The sequence below is a fragment of the Grus americana genome, chromosome 4, assembly GCF_028858705.1.
Source record: "Grus americana isolate bGruAme1 chromosome 4, bGruAme1.mat, whole genome shotgun sequence".
Lineage (NCBI taxonomy): Eukaryota > Metazoa > Chordata > Aves > Gruiformes > Gruidae > Grus > Grus americana.
In genome coordinates this window covers 28985045-29003865 of record NC_072855.1, presented here as the reverse complement: position 1 = coordinate 29003865, position 18821 = coordinate 28985045, and the positions used below count along the sequence as shown (strand labels likewise).

Sequence of the window (18821 nt, the reverse complement as noted above, 5' to 3'; positions counted from 1 at the left end):
TAGTGTTTTAGACACATAAAAATGGAAGCAAGACAGTGCGTAAGTTAATGCTGCTGTTTCATTTCCTTAAAAATATATCACGTGGTATTTTCTAAAATAGAATCAGAGCTACCTTTTATAAAGGAAACATTATTCTTGCCTCCAAGAATGGAATTATTCTCCTCTTACACCATCAGGTAGTTGTAAGCTAAGGGCCAGCTTATAAACTGTGCTTACATATTTATATTAATAATTGTGAAAGATTCTATATTTACAGACCACAACTGCTTCTTTTTGATATTAGACCTTGAATTTAAACCAGTAAAATATCAACAATAAAAGCAAGTGATCTATAAAACTCTGTCTTGGAACATGACATTTGAAAATGCCTTTTGAATCACTTTACATCTCACCCCACCCCCCTTCTTGGAAATGTAACTTCTTATGAAAAAGTAAACCTATGTGAGAGAGGCTACCTGTAAATCTTGAAGTGAATGAAGCTTTGATCTGCTTTTCATTAGCTTCCTGCTACGTTAGCTTCTAAATCTTTTTGGCATCTCCTTCAGTAACCAAATAACTACTTTTAATTTTGCACATTCTATACTGAAGAAGTTGTCACTTACTGTCTCTTGTATTGGATAGATGTTTTGCACTTCCTGAATCTAATAATGTTGTTTATATTTGTAGGAACTGGAGTTGTGTCGGAGGTTATACAAGTTGCATTTCCAGTTGCTGCTTCTGTTCCAAGCCTACTGCAAACTCATCAGCCAAGTAAAAACAATCAAAAAAGAAGCAGAGGTAATGCAAACCATGCCATTCATTCCACTACTAATTGTTGACATTTTAAAGCCAAACCATTTAAAATACATTTTGATAACATTGTCATCAGTGGGGCATCTTTCTAGAAACTGAAGAAGGGTACCAGCTGTTTTATAGCCAATTAATAAAAGATTTAAGTAGGCTCGCAAGAATTTTCTGAGATGTTCAATTATCTGTGTTGATTTTTGTACAGCTTGAAAGCTTTTAAATAGACAGGAATGCGGGGAGTCCAGTGATGAGGATCTTAAATATTTCAGTAGCGCTCCTGGTGTATTCTAATCAAGGTACAATCAAGGCACATCAACTCCAATCAACAGAGTTCTGTGATGAAGCCCCTTTCCATCACCCCTATTGCGAACACCGTCACTTACTACCAGCTGATTTATATAACTCTGTCACTTCAGCCACCATTCAGTCTTCGCATCCTAAGTGCAGTTTGTAACGTGTTCTAGACATCTTCTGCCTAGTTTTTAGTTGTACTAAGAAGTTAGAAATAAAATGTGTCTTTCAGTTGCGCACATCTGTGATGTTAATTGAGTTAATCTGAATGCATTATGCCATTAATGCTATTAATAATGTCTTCTGAAAGTTCTCCCCTGGGTCTGTAATTCAATAAAGAGAGGTAACAGGAAAAAAAATAGGCCTGGTCTTGCTTGATATAGTAGGGAGGAAAATGAAAAAGCAGCGTGAAAGTCTTTGGGTTTTGAGTAGCTTAGGAAAAAATGATGCATGTTTCTCACCTAGATTTCCAGATTTTTGTAGAGGCTGCAAATAAGTGAGTTCATTTTTGTCTGGAGAATGTTGCGGAAGGTCGGCATCACACCAATCCCACTTCTTGCCTAAGTTAGATGTAGAATCATATTCTGAGTGATGGCCTTGTCTTTTACTCATGCATTGGAGCTGAAGCCAAAGATGATACTATATATGCCAGCTGCGCTACAGTTATTCTGCTGGGTTACTAGTCTTCCAGACTTTTTCTTCGTATTTAAGTTGTCCCTTGTAATAACACAATTGCTGCTGTACTTTTCCAAAGCGTTTAATTCTTCTTATCAGTGTCATTGTTATTAAGTCATGTGGGGAGAAAATAAATGTATTTTTGGAAACAAATTTTAAAAGAACTAAGATGGAAACTTCATCAGGGGAAAGCCCAAATACTTGACATGCACACTTGCACCATTAAATTAACTGTATATTTAGGCAACTGCAGCAAATATTTGGATGTACTTTTTCTGCTTCTCATTTATGATTGCAAAGAGGAGGAAAAATCTAGGTCTGATGTGCTGAAAGTTATTTTGGTTGGAAATACATTTAAACTAGAAAAGCTCACTTTTATATTTGTTTTAGGTCATAAACATGTCTGAAGAACTTGCTCTTTTGGAGAGCTGTCTGAAAGAGGCTGAGGCTGCATCTGACAGTGGTATCGAAGAAATTGAAATTGCAGAGGCTTCCCAAGCTAGCACAGAGACGGCTATTCACTCTCTCATTGAAACCCTGAGAAACAAGGAGTTTGTGTCGGCTGTAGCACAGGTCAAGGCTTTCAGGTAAGTGCTTAAGGATTATGCTTTCAGACCCGAGTTTGCTAATGGGCCTTTTTAATTTAAAGATAGAGATAGGCACTATTCCAGGTTTTTTTTCAGCTCTTGCTAGATGTCCTTATTGAAAAGGACAAGCGCTGTTGCTTCATTACAGCTTGTTCGTACGTATTTTGCAACTTAAAAGTAACCAATTCTAGCAGTACCTGTTCTTTAGAATTTATTTCTGAGAAAATGATAGTGTTAACTACCAGGACTCTACGGAAGAAACATTTCTCTTGCGTTTTCCCATGTCTTCTGTTCAAATGTCTGTTTAAAGAACAAGAATATTTAAACATTTATATTATTTTTTTTAATGTTTAAATCCAAATTGTATGTTTACAGATCTATTTGGCCCCATGACATATTTGGCAGTTCTGAAGATGACCCAGTTCAAACATTGCTGCACATATATTTCCGTCATCAGACGCTTGGACAAACTGGTAGCTTCGCAGTAGTAGGCTCCAACCAAGATATGTCTGAGGCCAGCTCAAAGCTGATGGAACTCAATCTAGAAATTCGAGAGTCTCTACGCATGGTGCAATCCTATCAGCTTCTAGGGAAAATCAAACCAGGAATAAATCTTGTGAGCACTGGATTCTGAAACAGCTGTCATTTAGAAAAGAACTGATGATGAAGACACTTCAGACTATTATTGAGCACCTTTCATTAAAAAAAAAAAGGAAAAAAAAAGAAAAACAACCTCCAGCAATCCTGACAACGAACACAGTTTCATCACAGCAAGAAATTGTTTCATCAAAAGTAAAAAAACTGAAAATTGAAGTGAACATCTTACTTGACTGCTCTTTCTACACAGTAGCTGTGTGGCAGTAGTATTTTTTTATTAAATATATGTATAAAAACTACACAAAAGGAAAAGGGCTTAAATGTAATGCATACGTATGCATTATTTTCTGTTGTAAAAGAACTATAAATGGTGTTTGCAGTAACAGCCTCTCAATGTTGAATCAATATCGCAGGTGGGATGAGGCTAAAATCAAGGCTGGTTTATTTTGGCTGAAGACCTGCAAGGCTTCCTGGCTTTCCAGCAGTAGTAGATATAATCATTGACTAATACCTAATGAGACACTTTGCAATGTCATGAAGAATGTGTGGTCAAACATAAGTAGAATGACTTACGACTGCAAAAACTGTTGACTTCTCAATGTTTTATTTGCTTTTGTTGTCTGTAACAAGGAAATGATGTGTGTGAGTTAGAATGTGTGGCTATGTGACACTTGTTTTTTGAAGGTATGGATGATTGTTAAATAAGGTCTCAGAGCATGCTTAAAAGAGCTGCAAGATTATTTTTGAAGAAATTTTATTTTATTAGATCTAATCCTCATAGTGTGTAAATGTTAGGACATTTAATAATATTTTAAACTGGGATTTCCCAGTGTTTCTAAAAGAAATAATATATCTGTTAACTTTATTGGAATGCTGCTCAGTTCTCTGATCAGTGCTTATGTTACAAATATTGATAACAACTAACCAAAAAGTAGCTGCCTGCAGAGACTTTAAAATGTATATTAAAGATATATGCTGCCCATCAGCAATTCTCATTAGAAGTTAACTTATTTTATTCTGTATATATTCTAGAAACTGTATAGTGCAAAACCAGTATTTTTCTTGTAAATTTGTGCAATGCACTGTTAAGACAGTAGGTGTATAAAGCTATGAGGGGAAGGGAGGGGGGTTTCTCCCTATTGGTGGTCACATACATTACTTGCAGTCTGAGTAGCCTGCAGGGTTCAAAGAGTTTGAATGCACGTACATGCATCTTCATGACTCAAGCCTAAGGAATTGGGACTATACAGGAAAGAAAAAAAAAAGACTGACTACCAAAACACACAAACAGGCAATATACTTATAGTTCAGTGTCAAAGTCTGTAGCATAAAACAAACTGGATTCTGTTGAAACCAATAACATTTTGTAAAAAAAAAAAAAAAAGAAAAAACCCAGAAAAAAGAATGTAGTCCCATGATTCCTGTGATTTGAAAGGAACACCCAGTATTTTTATATACATCTCTTACCCACTGTGATTTTTTTTTTTAATGGGCTCTAATTCCAGAGTTTAGAATGTAGAATTGAAATTCATAGCTCTGCCTTTTTTGGGGAAATTGGACCCCACTAGAAATGTAATTATGCTGAAATGCATTAATTGAAGGCACTGTGCACGCTGTTGGACTGCTGACAGTAGTTCTGTTATCCTAACAAGCTCTGTAACTGGTCAAGGCACATCCATAATCACTGTATTTTTTTCCCTGTCCCTGATAAAATTTAATTATTTTGATGGTTTTGTGGTACTGTAGATGGTGTTCTTAATTATTTAATAAGTATTTACTGGGGATAAGTAGTTTTATTTAGTGGCGCATTACACTTTTATTTACATCATCTTTTACCAGCTTTTTTTGTAAAAATAAAAGACATTGTATCTGTCCCTTTGTGTATGTTTACAAGCTAGAGTTTAGCTAAAATATTTAAACAGACTAAACACTGACAATAGAGGCCTGGGTGCCCTGAAATCATATTTTTTTCCTTTTATGTCCTGTCAACACAACAGCATTTCCTAGGCCTCTTCTGAAGCTGTTAAAGGCTTTCTCATGCAACTCAAACCTGAATTTATATACATAATTCCTTAGGTTGTACCTCTTCCTCCATTTACAATGACTAGTGGAACCTGCCCTATGGTGCAGAATCACGCTAGCTGACTGTCTTTGATGCTGCTTTGTGAAGCTTCTCCAAAATTACTCATTCTCAACTCCAGCATAAGCTGTCGCCCTGCGTTACCTGGTGCCAGGTCTGTACCAGAGCTGAAGCTATGGTAAAGCTGTCTAGAAACAAGGCAAACATCAGCCCTCTTCTGCAAGATGCAGCAAATACAGCACTGACTGCTCATCTCTTCATGAAAAAGCTGTACAGGGCAAGTTCAAGACATCTTTGAAGAATTGGCAGCATGAAGACTCTGTTCCTTTCTGCTTTGCATAATCACATAAGTCAATGACATAGGTCACGAGTAGCTTTCCTTCTTTCTGCTGAGTCTAGGAACCAGTGCCCGTGATACACAGTGTGTGCTGTCAAGGACACGACAGAGCAGTGTAAGTGGAAGAGGATACAGAACTGTACTTTAGCATGGACCAGTAAAAGTATTGTATATATTTATGTAAGAGGAATGCCATCTAGAGCTACTGCAGAACTGAGGAATGCTACAGGATGAAGGAAAGCTTGTTTAATATTGCTGCCCACTGCACTCAAAACCTTGCAGTAGCTGATGAAAGCAGGGGCAGCTGTTTGCTGCTGCCAGCCACTTGGAGCCTTCATCAGCTTGTTTGGACCGGTTGCCGTTGAAGCGCTCCATACAGGTCAGATGGGCTAGGCCTCTTCTCCATCTTATCAAACAGAAGCAACTGCTGCTTTGACTGTAGTTAGTGGGGATGACAATTCTGTTGTACTAAATTTCACTTTGGGCTAGTGCTGATAATAATTGCGTTGAGTCACCATATTTACAGCAAGTAATCCTCAAAACAATGCTTGCAAGGACGTCTGTATAAATAGGAAGCACTCGATTGCTCATATTGCTATGAGTTGCCATACAACTTCATATGACGTGGCCCAGAGCTTAGGTTCTGACACTCATTACCAAGGTGCATAGACTCACCGTGGTCAGTCTCCCACACCACATCCATCGAGAACAGACTACAGTTGTTAGAATGGGGAAGGCAAACAGGAAAACATAATTGAAGAACACCCTTAGAGGGAAATATGCTCAGAAATAAAAAGAAGGGACATCCCCCATCACGGTTACAACTGCAAGCTGAGGCAGACAGCTGCACCAAGGGCCTTGGGCTGGGGATTTGCCACTGTTCATTACTGTAACTACAGGTGAATACAACAGAAAACTGCCCAGCTACAGTTGTACTTTTCAAGTTGAACAAGGCAAGGAAGGAACTTACTATGAAAGCCTTTGAGGGAGATGGTAAAGCAAGGGATATTCTCCTGTGATCAGGGGAAAAAATGTTTAAGACAGAAGCATGAAATGAAACAGTACCCCTTTCTGGGGGTGGCAGGTTTACTTGTTCCCAGAATGCCTCATGCTGCTATAATAATGAATGGAGCAAGAATAAATAAAATTACTTGGCAATAAATTGGTGTTGAGACATTAAGCCTTAGTTACTGCAGCAAGTTCAAGGGCCACATTAAAATAAAGCAGGATTCTACAGCAAGATGAGTTAAGCCTACAGAATTAACGCTCACTGCCCCTCTAAATGGTCCTTTGTTGATACAAAGGACAACGTTTGCCTACCCTGCCATACACTGACTTCCATTTAGAAATATAAGACCACCTGGCACTGAAGCTGTTAAACAGGATTGACTCAGACTGGTTCCCCCTTTAGTTGAGTGGTCTCAGGTAAGCTGGGTACAGGTGTAGGTAAGTTTTAGTCATGATAGATCAGTCTTTCCAAACAGAAGTTACCTCAAGAGTTCTGCAAAAGGTTTTGTGCATTATTATGCTCAATTTTGAAATTAACAGCTTTATTAGCATTGTTGCAAGAGAATGTTTTCCTCTAAGTTTACCCAATTCCTCAGTTACAAGGTAGACTAGTGGTGTGTAGGTTTTACTAGCTTGTGAATCTGCTCAGATGGTGATGCTGTAGTCCCAGAACCAGCTTGTAACACTTGGCTGAAGTGCTGTATTCCTACAGAGGCCATTACCACCGACAGCACCAACAGGCCTTGGAGAGCATCATCTGGGAGTAACCATGCCAGTTCTGCCATTACTACCAAGCACTTACTTAGAAGTACAATCCCTAGTTGCAAACTTAGTTCCAGGAGGGTGTGGGAGTTTGATCCCTCCCCAACAGCTAAACCGTAACTAGATGAAACTCCCCTGTGTAAGCCACTAAGTGCACAGCTCTTTGTGCATCACCTGCAGGTACACGAGGAAGTCAGGCAGATGCAGTGTCATACTTTGAGCATTTGAAGTGTAATTTCTCTTGATAACCTTGTGGAAGCAAAGATAAGCAACTCCTTTACCAAGGGACTGTAACATCAGTGACTCCCTTCCCCAGCAGTTTGAGAGAACCATCCCTGAAGATGCATTAACCCCAGGCTCTCTTTGGCTTTAATCTACAAGGTAAGAGCACCAGCTTAGATAAATGTAGCTTTTCTCAATCATTTTCTAGTGATGAAAAAGTGCAGAAGACTTTCTACATGGAATAGAAGTATGCACAGAATGATGCTCTACTACCTGCTGTAGATGTCAATTTGATGTTGACCTTAGGTGTGTGGTTAGTTCAAAGGTAGCGATAGTAACAAACACTTTTTCCCACCTGAGATTCTACAAGGTCCTCAGTCAGTTGCTGCCAAGACCATTGCTGACTTACAAAACATTACTTGTAGGCTCTTCCCATATGCAAGTTACAGAAGTTGCAGTATGTGCCCTCTGAGCCAGGCACAAACCCACCTTACCATTTGAGTGTGCTTTGCAATACTTTTATTTGCACGCTTTCCTAGCTACACCTCCCTAAGTACCTTCAAACAATAACAACAACAAAAAAAAATCTGCTCTACTTGCAGTTTTCTAGAAGAGCCCTAAACAAAAACAAAAAAACCCCATCCCACTCAGATGATGTATTTGAAACTGAACGTGCTATCGCAGGAGAGCCGTTTCCCTTTGCATCTCCCACAGAGGTCCTGGCGGTGGGGCCTCTTGGGATCCACGTGGCGCATCTTCACGGGGCAGGTGCACCTCGTCTGCTTGCAGCTCTGCGGGAGAAGGCAGCAGTCGGCAGGTGCGGGCCGGGGGCAGTCCGGGGCAGAGCGGCCCGGGGTCCCTTACCTGGCATGTGATGTCCTCCACGCGGTACGGGTTGTAGGACTTCTGGCAGGTCCGGCAGAACTGCCGGAAATACACCTGGAGGGGGGAAGGCCGGGGTCAGTGGGGGCGGCGGCGGGCAGGGAGGCCGCGCCGGGCCGGGGTGAAGCGAGCCGAGCCGAGCCTACCTTGTTGGTGCCCTGGACGCACCAGACGTAGGCGCTTTCCCAGCGGATGTTGCAGTCCTTGCAATGGTAGTAGCCGTACTTCTGCTCCAGGAACTGCCGGGGACAACCGTTACTCGACGGGGCAGGCACCTCCCGGGCCAGCCCGCCCCCCCACGCTCCCCCACGGCCGCCTCTCACCTGGAAGCGCAGGCGGGTCTTGCCCGCCGGCGGCTCTCGCTTCTGAGGGGCAGCCGGCGGCTCTGCCTGCGCTGCTGCTGCCGCCGCCGCCGCCTCCTCCTCCCGGCTCTCCTCCGGCCCCGCCGCCGGCGGCTCCGGGGTGGCGGGCGGACGCTGCCCCAGTGGCTCGGCCGGGCGCTGCTCCAGCGGCTCGGCGCCGCTCTCGGGGGGCTTCTCCCAACTCGCTCGCACGGCGGCCGCCTCCGCCTCCCGCTGCTCCCGCAACGCGGCCGGCTCCTCCTCGACGGCCGCCGCCGCCTCCTCCTCCCGCTGCTGCTGCTGTTGCGGCCGCTGCTCCGGCTCCGGCTCCTCCAGGAAGGCGGTGAGTCTGCGGGACGCCATGGGCGAGTAGACGGCGATAGTGCGGGGGAAGCGCACGGCGCGGGTGCTGGTGGTGGCGGGGCTGCCCTGCTCCTGCTCCCGCTCCTGCTCCGCCTCACGGGGCCGCGGCCCGGCGGGGGTGCCGGGGCGGCGGCGCAGCAGCGTGCGGGGCCCGAGGGAGCATTGCACCGAGGCGTCCTGCCGCGGGTTGACCTGGACGCCCACCTCCTTGGTGTTGGCCTTGCGGAGCCGCGGCGTCAGGTTGGGGTTGACCTGGGAGAGGATGGCCTTCAGCTGCGCCCGCTGGTAGTTGTCGAAGTACTCGGCGGCAGCCGCCGCCTCCCCGTAGCCCGAGAAGTAGCCGCTGCCCCGCGGCCGCCAGCCGCCCGCTGCCCCCCCCTTGCCCTTGGGCGGCGGGTAGCGGTAGGAGTAGGGGTGGTAGGTGGCGTACAGGTAGCTCTCCATCGCCTCCTCCGCCATCGCGCCGGACCCGGGACAGCCGCCGGGGGGCGGCCTTAAATACCCCCCGGGGCGGGACCGGGGCCGAGCTCCCCCCGCCCCCGACGGCAGCCGGCCTTGGCGGCCCCTTCCCATCCCCGCCGGGGCCAGGGCCTGGGACAGGGCATCCCCCAGCGCCCCCCAGCACAGCTTCCCTGGTGAATCATACAGCGCGACACTTAATTGCCCCCACGGGATTAATCAGCGGGGAACACGGGTTTCGTTCAGCTTCGCCATGTATTTGTGGTGAGAACAACGAGCACAATGCTTTTACAGCGGGTGGGAGGCGTGGAGATAACGCGTGCGCAAGGTGGTTTGCCCGTTCGTCCGCACTGGCACCGCGCCCGCGTTGGCTTTGCCTCTGCAAAACGCTGGTCTCCTTCCTCATAACCATTCCTGCTGCACTCAGGCGGGCACGAGCCTCCTTGCATGAAGACACACAGTTACTGGTTTGTGTCACAGTGATACTTTTTCCTTTGTTTTTAATTTTTTTAATATGTATTTTTGAGGAAATGCAACTGTCACAGTAATAAACACACACCACGTTGTACAATGGGAGCGGCTGGAGAAACGATGGAGGCTGGGCAGCTCCGCTTGCACAGCGGTAAGCATGGCCTCGGCCTGGTCACAAGCACAACACACACCACGCGTCCCCGGTTGTCACCTTTCTATCTCGCCTAAAGCGCCGTCTGTGTCGGCTCCATCTGAACAGAGTTGCACTCCGCTGTGGTCACTGTGCCATATGAAGTGTCAGCCACCTCCTCCTCCTTCAGTTTCTTGTAGGAAATATCCGTGTCTTCCTCTTCACCGAGCGTATCTTGTTTGTAGCTGTCTCTCCCATACATCTTGTATATCAGCACAAAGAGTCCCGCTTCTGCCGACTGAAAAAGCGCGTAAAGCAAGGGAAACATGTACATGCTCCCAATGAGCTCCGGGGGGAAGGTGAGTTTTAGGATGGCGGTGCAGAGCTGGACATTTTGGCACCCTGTTTCCAACGACACTGTTCTCCTGCAGTGTGGGGGCATTTTAAAGACCGTGGCTAAGCCGTATCCCAAGGCATACCCTGCTAGAGGCATCAGCACCGCAATGGCGTAGACAGATGCAGGAATATGTGCCATCAGATCTGGGCCCAGCATGGTCCCAGTCAGGATGAACAGGATCACCAGAGTCACCAAGAGGGACCACAAGGAAATCTGGCAACAGATACAGACATTGATAAACAACACGTGGGTTATTAGTTTAAAAGGATAAGCATAGCAGGTAGAAGCTTGATACACAGTCTAAACTGCAAACCGTGGTTGCCTTGCCCTTCCTGAGTTTGCTCCTGGCTCGGGACTTTGGTGGTGTTTGGTCATATCCTGGGAAAGGAAGGGGCTGAGATCGCCCTCTATCATTTTGCTTTGGGGTGACTTGCTGGGAAACTAGAGAGCCAGGGCTTGTGCCTCGCTTTTCCTTTCATAATTAAGCTAATTTGTTTGTATGTTTTAAGGAAGTGTCCCCATGCCTGTGGGTTGGTTTTGGTAGCCCTGGGTATAGCGGGAGCGGGGAGAGAGCAGGATGCCAGGGAATGCCTCTGCTCCAGGGCCCAGACTGCCTCCCGGGGTGCAGTGCTGCACTGCCCTCCTTCCCGTGCGCTGGGGGGGGTAACCTGCCCTTCCCTTTGCTTTCTGTCTCCCTCCCACCGGTTTATGTCACGACTATAAGCCCTTATATTTCACCTGAGTAGTGGAATATGCTTGTGTGAAGCTACCATCCGTTCGGAAGGACCAGAAAGGTTACCGCCGTCAGACCCCCACCCCCCCGCCCCGTCCCCGGGCATCCCCCGCAGCGCGGCGCACCCCCGTCCCCGTGCCTACCTTAACCAGGAGGTCGGCGGCACGGGGGTGCCGGTACCGTATGAGCACCCCCAGGCCGATGGGCAGCAGGGTGCTGCCCAGCGTCAGGCTCACCGCCCCCAGAGGCAGCAGCCGCACCAGGGCCGTGTTGATCCAGTGGCGGCTGTAGATCCAGAGGCAGAGGGGCATCAGGAAGAGGGCCAGCAGCGTGGAGGAGGCCGTCATGATAATGCTGCGTCGGGGGAAGCAGAGAGACACCGGATTACCGCCCGGCCGGCCGGGGGGCTGCCCCGGGAAGCCGCACCCCCCGCGGGAAGGGGGCTCTGCAGCCGGCCGAGGCGCTTCTCACGGCAAGAGCCCTCCTCGCCCCCGGGGCGCGGGCAGGCAGGCGTGTTAGGGAAGGGGACAGGAGCCGTGTGTCGGGTCCGGGTGAGAGCCGCCCGACCCGGGAAAGGCAGGAGAGCAGCGCTGGGGGTTTCCAGCCGTGCCGTGCCGTGCCCGTCCGTCCCGGCCCCACCGCCCCCGTAGGTGCCCAGCAAACCCTCCCCGCGTCCCGGGGCCGCCGCAGCCCCCCGGCCAGCTGGGGGCCAGGTGGAGCGGGGCGCCTACCTGAGGTTCATGTCCCCGTCGACGAGCACCGACATGAGGTTGGAGAGATTGCCCCCGGGGCAGCAGCCGCACAGCAGCACGGCCACGGCCGCCACCTCGTCCAGGGCGAAGATGAGGGCGAGGAGGAAGGCCAGCAGCGGCATCGCCACGAACTGCCCCAGCAGCGCCAGCAGCAGCCCCATGGGCCGCCGCAGCTGCTGGCCCAGCTGCCCCAGCTCCACGGCGCAGCCCAGCCCCAGCATGGTCACGCAGAGCGCCAGCCCCACCAGCACGCTCAAGCCCTGGCTGAGGGAGCGGTCCCCGAAAGCTTCGCCGTCCCCCGCCAGCGATCCGCCGTCGGGGCCGTCGCCCCTCGTCGCCGTCGGGGGCTGCGCGGAGCCGGCCATGGGCTGCGCGGCCCCCGGGAGCCGCCGGCTCCCCGCCGAGCCCCGGAGAAAGGAGCGGGCGGCGGGGGGGGGCGTCAGTGCGGGATGCGGAGCCGGCTCGCCCCGGCGGCCCGCGGAGCCCGCATCCCGGCCCGGCTCAGCCCGGCTGGGCGCTGCTGATGTGCCGCGGCCGCGGTCCGTCGCTGCGCGCTGGCTGTCTGCTGCGGGCGCCGCCCGCGCGTCTCCGGACCCACGCGGGGCCACCCCCGGCGTGGGCGGTGTCTCGCTGCCGCCTCGACGGCGGGCAGCGCCGCCCGGCCCCGGCGGGGGGAAGCGCAGGCGGCGGTGGGGGCTCATGGCCGGACCCCCACCCCTCCCGGTGCGACCCCCGGCAGCCCACTTCTGGAGCCGGCACAGCCGCCTGCATCCTCCCGAGGGCCGGGGCAGAGCCCGGCTTTTCCAGCAGAGGAACCGTGATGTCGGGGGATTCACTTTGGCATCGCCACCAGAAAGACAATCAACGTCGCAATGTCACCCGATGTGGGTGGGCATCACCAGTCCCCCTCTGCTGAGGGACAGCCGAGCTCATCCCCCCTCTATGCAAATTGCCGGCTGCTGTGAAGGCTGCGGGAACGGGTGAGGAAGGATGAAAAGCTCTTTTAGGAAGACGAGGAGGCACTGTTTTCTGCTGGTGGGGTCCCAGAAGCTTGTAAGGAGAGCTGATACCTTTATAGGGCAGTCTGTGCAGGTGGAGGAGGCAGACAAGCTCACAAGCACACAAGTATTCAAACCGGGTAAGAAATGTAGTCCATCACCCAAAAAATCACATCCAAGAGTGATTGTAGCGTCATCCGTCATAAAACTGTGCTTAAAACATTTATGTTTTCCCTGTTTCATACTTTTAATTTAATAATTGCGTGTCACCCTGTTCCTTCAAAAGCCAAGTGCTGTATGTGATGCGAGGCTGGGCTCACAAGGGCAGGAGCTCCCGAGAAAGGAGGGCAGCCTCCGGGAGCAGGATGGAGGTCGGATGACTCTTACTCTGCCGGCCATGCCTTGGGAGCGTCACCATCTTTTCTTTAATACAGATGATTTAGAGGGTTTGCAGCCACTGCTTCACATCCCCACTCCTGGGTGGGACTAGCTGGCTCAGTATGTAGCATCCCCAGGAGCTGCCCCTTAGCTTCCACCCTGAGCCTGCTGCTCTGCTGCCTGGGGAGCATCTTGGGTTGCAGCTCAAGGAGGATGCACCGAATCTAAGGAGGGAGGCTATGGGAGCTGCCCTGATTGGCTGATTGCCTTAAGCTCCATTGGACAGCAACTTTTTCAAAAATTTATTTGGGTAAAATTTTAGACTGTCCCAGGATTTGAGTAGAAATTATTGGTGACTCAAGAGAAAAACAGACTATTTGCTTATTAAACCTTTAATTCTTACTTGGGGCACAGGCAACACAAGAAGTGCAAGTAGTACCTATTGACAAAATCCTGGGTACAGCAACTTTGCCAAAATGATGCCAAGTTTAATATTGTTCTTCCTGTGTTTGTTTCCCTGTCATTAGCTTGAGGAGAGCACAGGGGAGGTGAGTCATCAGAGCTGAACAACCAAATAGGATCCAGACTGCTTTAGTTCGTTCATATTTTTGGGTTCCATGTGCTGCTAGGCTAGGGGAGCATGGAGTCTGGTGACTTTCTGAGCTAACGGTGTCCTCTTGACTTCATTTTCAGGTCTGCGTATGCAGAACAGTGCTTGCAGTGTATTTGTTGTGCTTCTTAAAGTCTTACCACTGCTGTATTGTATCCCATCCTTCATGCAGCCAGTATTTGGCTTCCCAACATGCAGGTCATTTGCTTATCATACCCTCCCTGGTTTATAAGTAATGCCCATGCAGTTTTCCTGCGGTGGGACCAGGACGGGGTTATGGTGGGCAAGGCAGAGCACAAGGCAGCTGCTTATCGAGCAGGTGTGAAGGGCACAGGCCAGGCCGCCTATTTTATCTCCGAGTGTCACTCCCCAAACTCTCCGCTGGAACAGGGCTGGTCGTGGGAAGATATTTTTGTGTCATGATGTATAGCATACCATATAGGCAGTTATAGGAGGAGTTCAGTAAACCTAGATACAGTGAAGCAGATGCGTCCTGTTTCAGAGCCCACCCAGTCATCGTGAACTTCGGTTTCAAGGGACACTGAACTACAGCGTTTCTGATGGGAAAATGTTGTGAATGCATCGTAACAAATCAAGACTTCTTGAGACTTCTTAAAATTTGTCAGCTGAAATTCAAACTTAACTCTTGGTTTAAACAAGAGTGGTACTGCCGACTTCAGGGAAAGCCAAGTCTGAACCCAGCTGATGTGCTTCGCTAATTGTCCATCCAACGGGTACTGTCACTGCGGGTGGCACCCGACATATTTGCACATCCAGCACGTAGAGTGAAGAAATGTTGTATCTGCTGCTGAGCATGGTTCTTGTCTCTTTAACTTACTGCAGGCTTTCCTGATATGTCATCATTAAAGTACAGTCTGGAGTCTGGAGTGATGCTAAGTAGTTTTGCAGCATCTGGCTGCGAGGCAGCCAGCTCACACATAGCGCACACCACGATGTATCTAAATCAATGGCTAATTCCTTCTCTGTTTTCTTTTGTGGAAGGCGGGAGAGAGCATGCTGCCTGCCTTGCTATTACTGGAAGCAACAGATTGACTATTTGAGTATAAAAAGACTTGGCAAATAAAAATGATCATATATCATTCTCAAATTAATCCTCGTTAGTCCTGTTGAAAAATGGGTGAGAGGATAAGAGATAGCAAGAGCGAGGGGAAGGACTCACTGAAATACAAGCTTGTTGTAATTTGTAACTTATAAATAATATTGCCTTACATTAGTCTTAGGAGGGGTTTGATTTCCACAGGAGAGCACCTGTGCTATAAACCGGTCTGGAGTAGCAGAAGTCCTTCCAGCATTAGGAATTTTGTTTGCTCTTTTATAACAGGAATTTTTGTGCCTTCCCTTTATTTAACTGGAAACAAAGGTGAAAAATGGAGGATAGGCTTGTAAGGAATTATGACAGTGCTGTAAGAAATGAGCAGAGCAACCTTGCTGTTCATGCAGCTAGTGGCTGCTCCAGCACGTTGTGTGGAGATGTTGTTTGAATCACTCACTTCTGCCAGAGACTAAAAGCCTCTGGCATAGCCCAGCATTATTACAAAATTGCAATCAGTGCGTATATGCAATGAGGTCCCTTCAGCGTCCCCCAAGGGAAGTCGCTGTGGGTGTTGTGCTGAATTTGGGGCAACAAGAGGAGGTTCGGTGCACACAGCCATTACGCCCGTTCCTCCACAGGCTTAGGAGCCTCGGGCAAGAAGGGTTGGTTTGCAAATCCCAAGCATGTTAGGGATGAAGCAGGCACAGGTAAATCATAGTTTTGGACTTAGAAGCCTAAATTGTGACTGCATTGCACTTCAGGTGCATGCATGCCGTGTTTATGAGCACTATGTAAAAGCAGGATGATGGGGTAAGAAAGCAAAGGGCGGGCACCCCCTCTTTTCTGATTCTTCCCATTTCGGTTCAGTCTTCATTTCTGCTCCCCGCTCCTCCCGCCCTGCCTCATTATGTGCTGTGTCCGGGTCTGCGGGAAGCAGCGGAGCTCAGCTGCTGCGGGATGGCGTCATCCGCCCATAAGTCATGCTTTGCCTCTCTGCGTGTCCGTGCCAGCTGATTTGTGGAGCTGTGCTGGGCACTTCCAGAGGAAGAGGGGCCTCCCAAGGATAGTCCTGGAGGATGGAAAGCTCTCGGTCAGCAGCTTTAAGTGGTGGTGCTACTGAAGAGGCTGGGACAAAATAGTGCGGTGAAAGTGATGTTCAGGTGAGACCTAGCAGGAGCAGTTTCTGATTTTCATGGGACATATAATCCCTTTGTTTCTAATTTACTTGCTATGCACCTAGGTTATAGATAGAAATAAAAATGAAATTTAAGACTTGATAGGGCAATAATCATTTTCCATGGGGAAAAAAAAGTCTTTGCTGTCATTGATTAAAATAACCCTTAATGTGTATCGTGTGATCCCCTACAAGCAATTTAGTGTAAATTTGTGGTAAAAATCCATGAAATATATATCCCTTTTCTTATTTATAACTTAGATCCAGAGTGCTTATTTTCGTGGCTTAGGAGTGTTAGGAATTGGAGCATAATTGTGCAGAGATACTGGAGATTTTGTTTTTTCTTCCATGGTTGTCTTTGTGCTAGGAAGCACATGTCAGCTTCCTTTGAGGAACCAGGGCCCTCTCTGGTACCTGGCTCCCGCTCCTTCTCTCAAGAGCAGCAGCGGCACAAGAGGGAACTTTGCTCCTTTTGCCACCCCTGGCCCGTAGCCCATCTTCACTGAGCCAGCAACCAGCAACTGTAAGATCTTAACAGTCACGGCCTTTTTTTTTCTTTTTTAAAATTTTATATTGTTTGGGAGCCAATTCACTAAACAGGCAAGAAAATACATTTTTAAAATAAGATGAAGCATTCAGATCCGTGCCATTAAGTTGTTCCTAAGAAACCTTCCCAGCCAGACACAGACAAAAACTGCCTTGGTGAGGATGTGCTAATGGATTGACGTTGCTCCTGCCCCAAACCACGTGTGTATCCACAAAGGCTGAGCACAGCTCGACCACAAAGGTGGAGAACACGCAAGAGCTGTGGGATTCCGGTTAGTTCATTGTTCCCACAGCTGTCTGTAGTGCCGAAGGAGAAGGACAGACCTGCCTTCCCTGCCCTCAGGCTTCTGTGCTACTCTTCAGCATGACACCCAGCCCCAGCCCTGCCCTGTCATGCCTTGTCCCAAACTTGCTTTTCTTAAACTCCCCTCTGTCCTGTCCTTAGCACAGCACCACGGCTCAATCCTGCTTGGTAAATCTCCAAAATAATCAGCATCTTTTATCCCATGGCCAGCGGCCTCGACCAGACCCATGGTTTGAATTTCAGACTGGGGAAAATTAGATACACGTCCCTTCCTCCCCTCCTCAGCGGGAGTCATCGCTGCGTCCCTGTTGTCTCCTCTACAGGCAGGATCCCACCGAATCATCCTTCCCTTCCCCTTGGCCCAGGTGGCAAAGGCATCCAGGCACCCTCCAACTCCTCCCTCCTCCTCTGCGCTGCGGCTGTCTCTCCCCTTCCCTGCTGCCTTTGTGATTTCTCTGTTGATGGGAGCCCTGTCCCCTTCTCCCTCTGATTCCTCTTCCAAATTATGCCTGTTTCAGTCCATAATAAATACTCTGTATTTACGCCTCCCTTGGGAGAAGTGCTCTGCAACTCATAGCCTCCAGGATTTTATTAAATTGAAGTGGTGTGGAAGGGAAACAGCGCAAGCCTCAATTACTCGGCTGCGCTCCTTTGTGTCCCTGCTATCTCTTCTGTCTCTCTGAGCAGCCGGGGATGGATCCTTTCACTGGAGCTGTGGGTTAGCAGTCAAGGGCAGAAATTATTATAATAAAACCCTCCCGTTATACTTGGTGTTCCCCCATGATTATTTTCAAGATGTCTGAAGACCATTAATCAACAAGTAAGTGCATCATGACTCGGGTCGCAATGTTCCAATAATTCATAACTAGAACGAAGTGTTTAAGGCTGCATGATCTGCCTTTCAAAAACGAGATGAAGAGATCTTTTGCCAACCATCCCATTAGAAAAAGGCTTTTCATCCATGAAAGGAGACAAAATCAGGGGATCATTGAAGAGTAATTTTGTAAATTGATTGCTGACAGTCATTTGTTGAGGCAGTTGTACCCCTACAACTGTAAACCAATTACTAGCAGCAATTTTTTTTTAAGCAATTAAATGCCTTTATGTGAGATACCATTACCCAAATTCAAATAAGAAATAATTCTGCCTCAGACGTTGTTCCCTTTTGTTGCCGTTTGATCTTTTTCTGGAGTTGGAGTATTATCAAGATTAAGATGAAATTCGTAATAAAATAAATGACCTGATGACTAATGCATGCCTCAGTCCAGAAGATCCAAAATTAGCATCCTGTCCAGCCAGGCAGGGACAGGAGGTGAGATGAGGCTGCCTCTGAAGGCATTGCATTCGCTTTTAAAAGAAGTCAGACGGTGTTCTGGACCGCAGGCGCAGGTCTCGCTTCACACGGGCTCTCACAGGCAGACGTTCTTAGTCGTGCTTTACCGACAGGCACGTCTTTGACGTTGCAGCCCTGATTTCCCTCCCTGGGAGTGCCGCAAACAGCCGGTGAGCGTCCGCGGGAGCGGGGGGACCCTGATGGCTGTGAGGGGACAGCGGTGTCATCGAGGCCGGAGAGCACACTAAAAACGGGACATGCGCAACCTGGTAAATGGTGGGACTTTAGGATGCGTGTGCAGTTGCAGACCCAGATCCAGCCGGGTTTATTGGCTTCCATTGGCCGTTGAGGCTCCCAGCCCCCTCTCGATTTCCTATGCAGGAATCTGGTCAGGGTTAGGGACATAAATCAAGGGAGGTAATACGGAAGCAGATCACACAGATGTGGTTGTGTGCCGATAAAAACTATATTTTGGGGTTTGCAAAAAAATGCCAGATCAGAGTAAATGACACCAAGACGGTATTGCCCCGCAGAACAGCTTAAATGTCACA

At 48.4% G+C, this 18821-nt stretch overlaps 3 protein-coding genes across 14 annotated transcripts in view; 1 reads left to right on the top strand and 2 right to left on the bottom strand.

The window, feature by feature from the left end:
- The window catches only part of FRYL (FRY like transcription coactivator), a 181300-nt gene extending 175452 nt beyond the window's left edge, over positions 1–5848 (top strand). For all 12 annotated transcript variants that reach the window (XM_054823073.1, XM_054823072.1, XM_054823065.1 and 9 more), the window contains 3 exons: positions 667–777; positions 2143–2339; positions 2715–5848. In XM_054823073.1, coding sequence (XP_054679048.1) covers positions 667–777; positions 2143–2339; positions 2715–2973 — 567 coding nt within the window. In that variant the 3' untranslated portion in view covers positions 2974–5848. The remainder of the gene's footprint in view (positions 1–666; positions 778–2142; positions 2340–2714) is intronic.
- Positions 5849–6142: 294 nt separating this feature from the next.
- ZAR1 (zygote arrest 1) lies at positions 6143–9390 on the bottom strand. Its single transcript, XM_054823105.1, has 4 exons — positions 8551–9390; positions 8374–8466; positions 8210–8284; positions 6143–8136 (listed from the first exon to the last, which is right to left on the bottom strand). Exons 1-4 carry the CDS (start codon positions 9388–9390, stop codon positions 7993–7995), a joined length of 1152 nt encoding a protein of 383 aa, XP_054679080.1. The 3' UTR covers positions 6143–7992.
- Positions 9391–9636: 246 nt separating this feature from the next.
- SLC10A4 (solute carrier family 10 member 4) lies at positions 9637–12355 on the bottom strand. Its single transcript, XM_054823106.1, has 4 exons — positions 11853–12355; positions 11265–11475; positions 10073–10601; positions 9637–9832 (listed from the first exon to the last, which is right to left on the bottom strand). Exons 1-3 carry the CDS (start codon positions 12236–12238, stop codon positions 10086–10088), a joined length of 1113 nt encoding a protein of 370 aa, XP_054679081.1. The 5' UTR covers positions 12239–12355; the 3' UTR covers positions 9637–9832; positions 10073–10085.
- Between the last annotated feature and the right edge of the window lie 6466 nt (positions 12356–18821).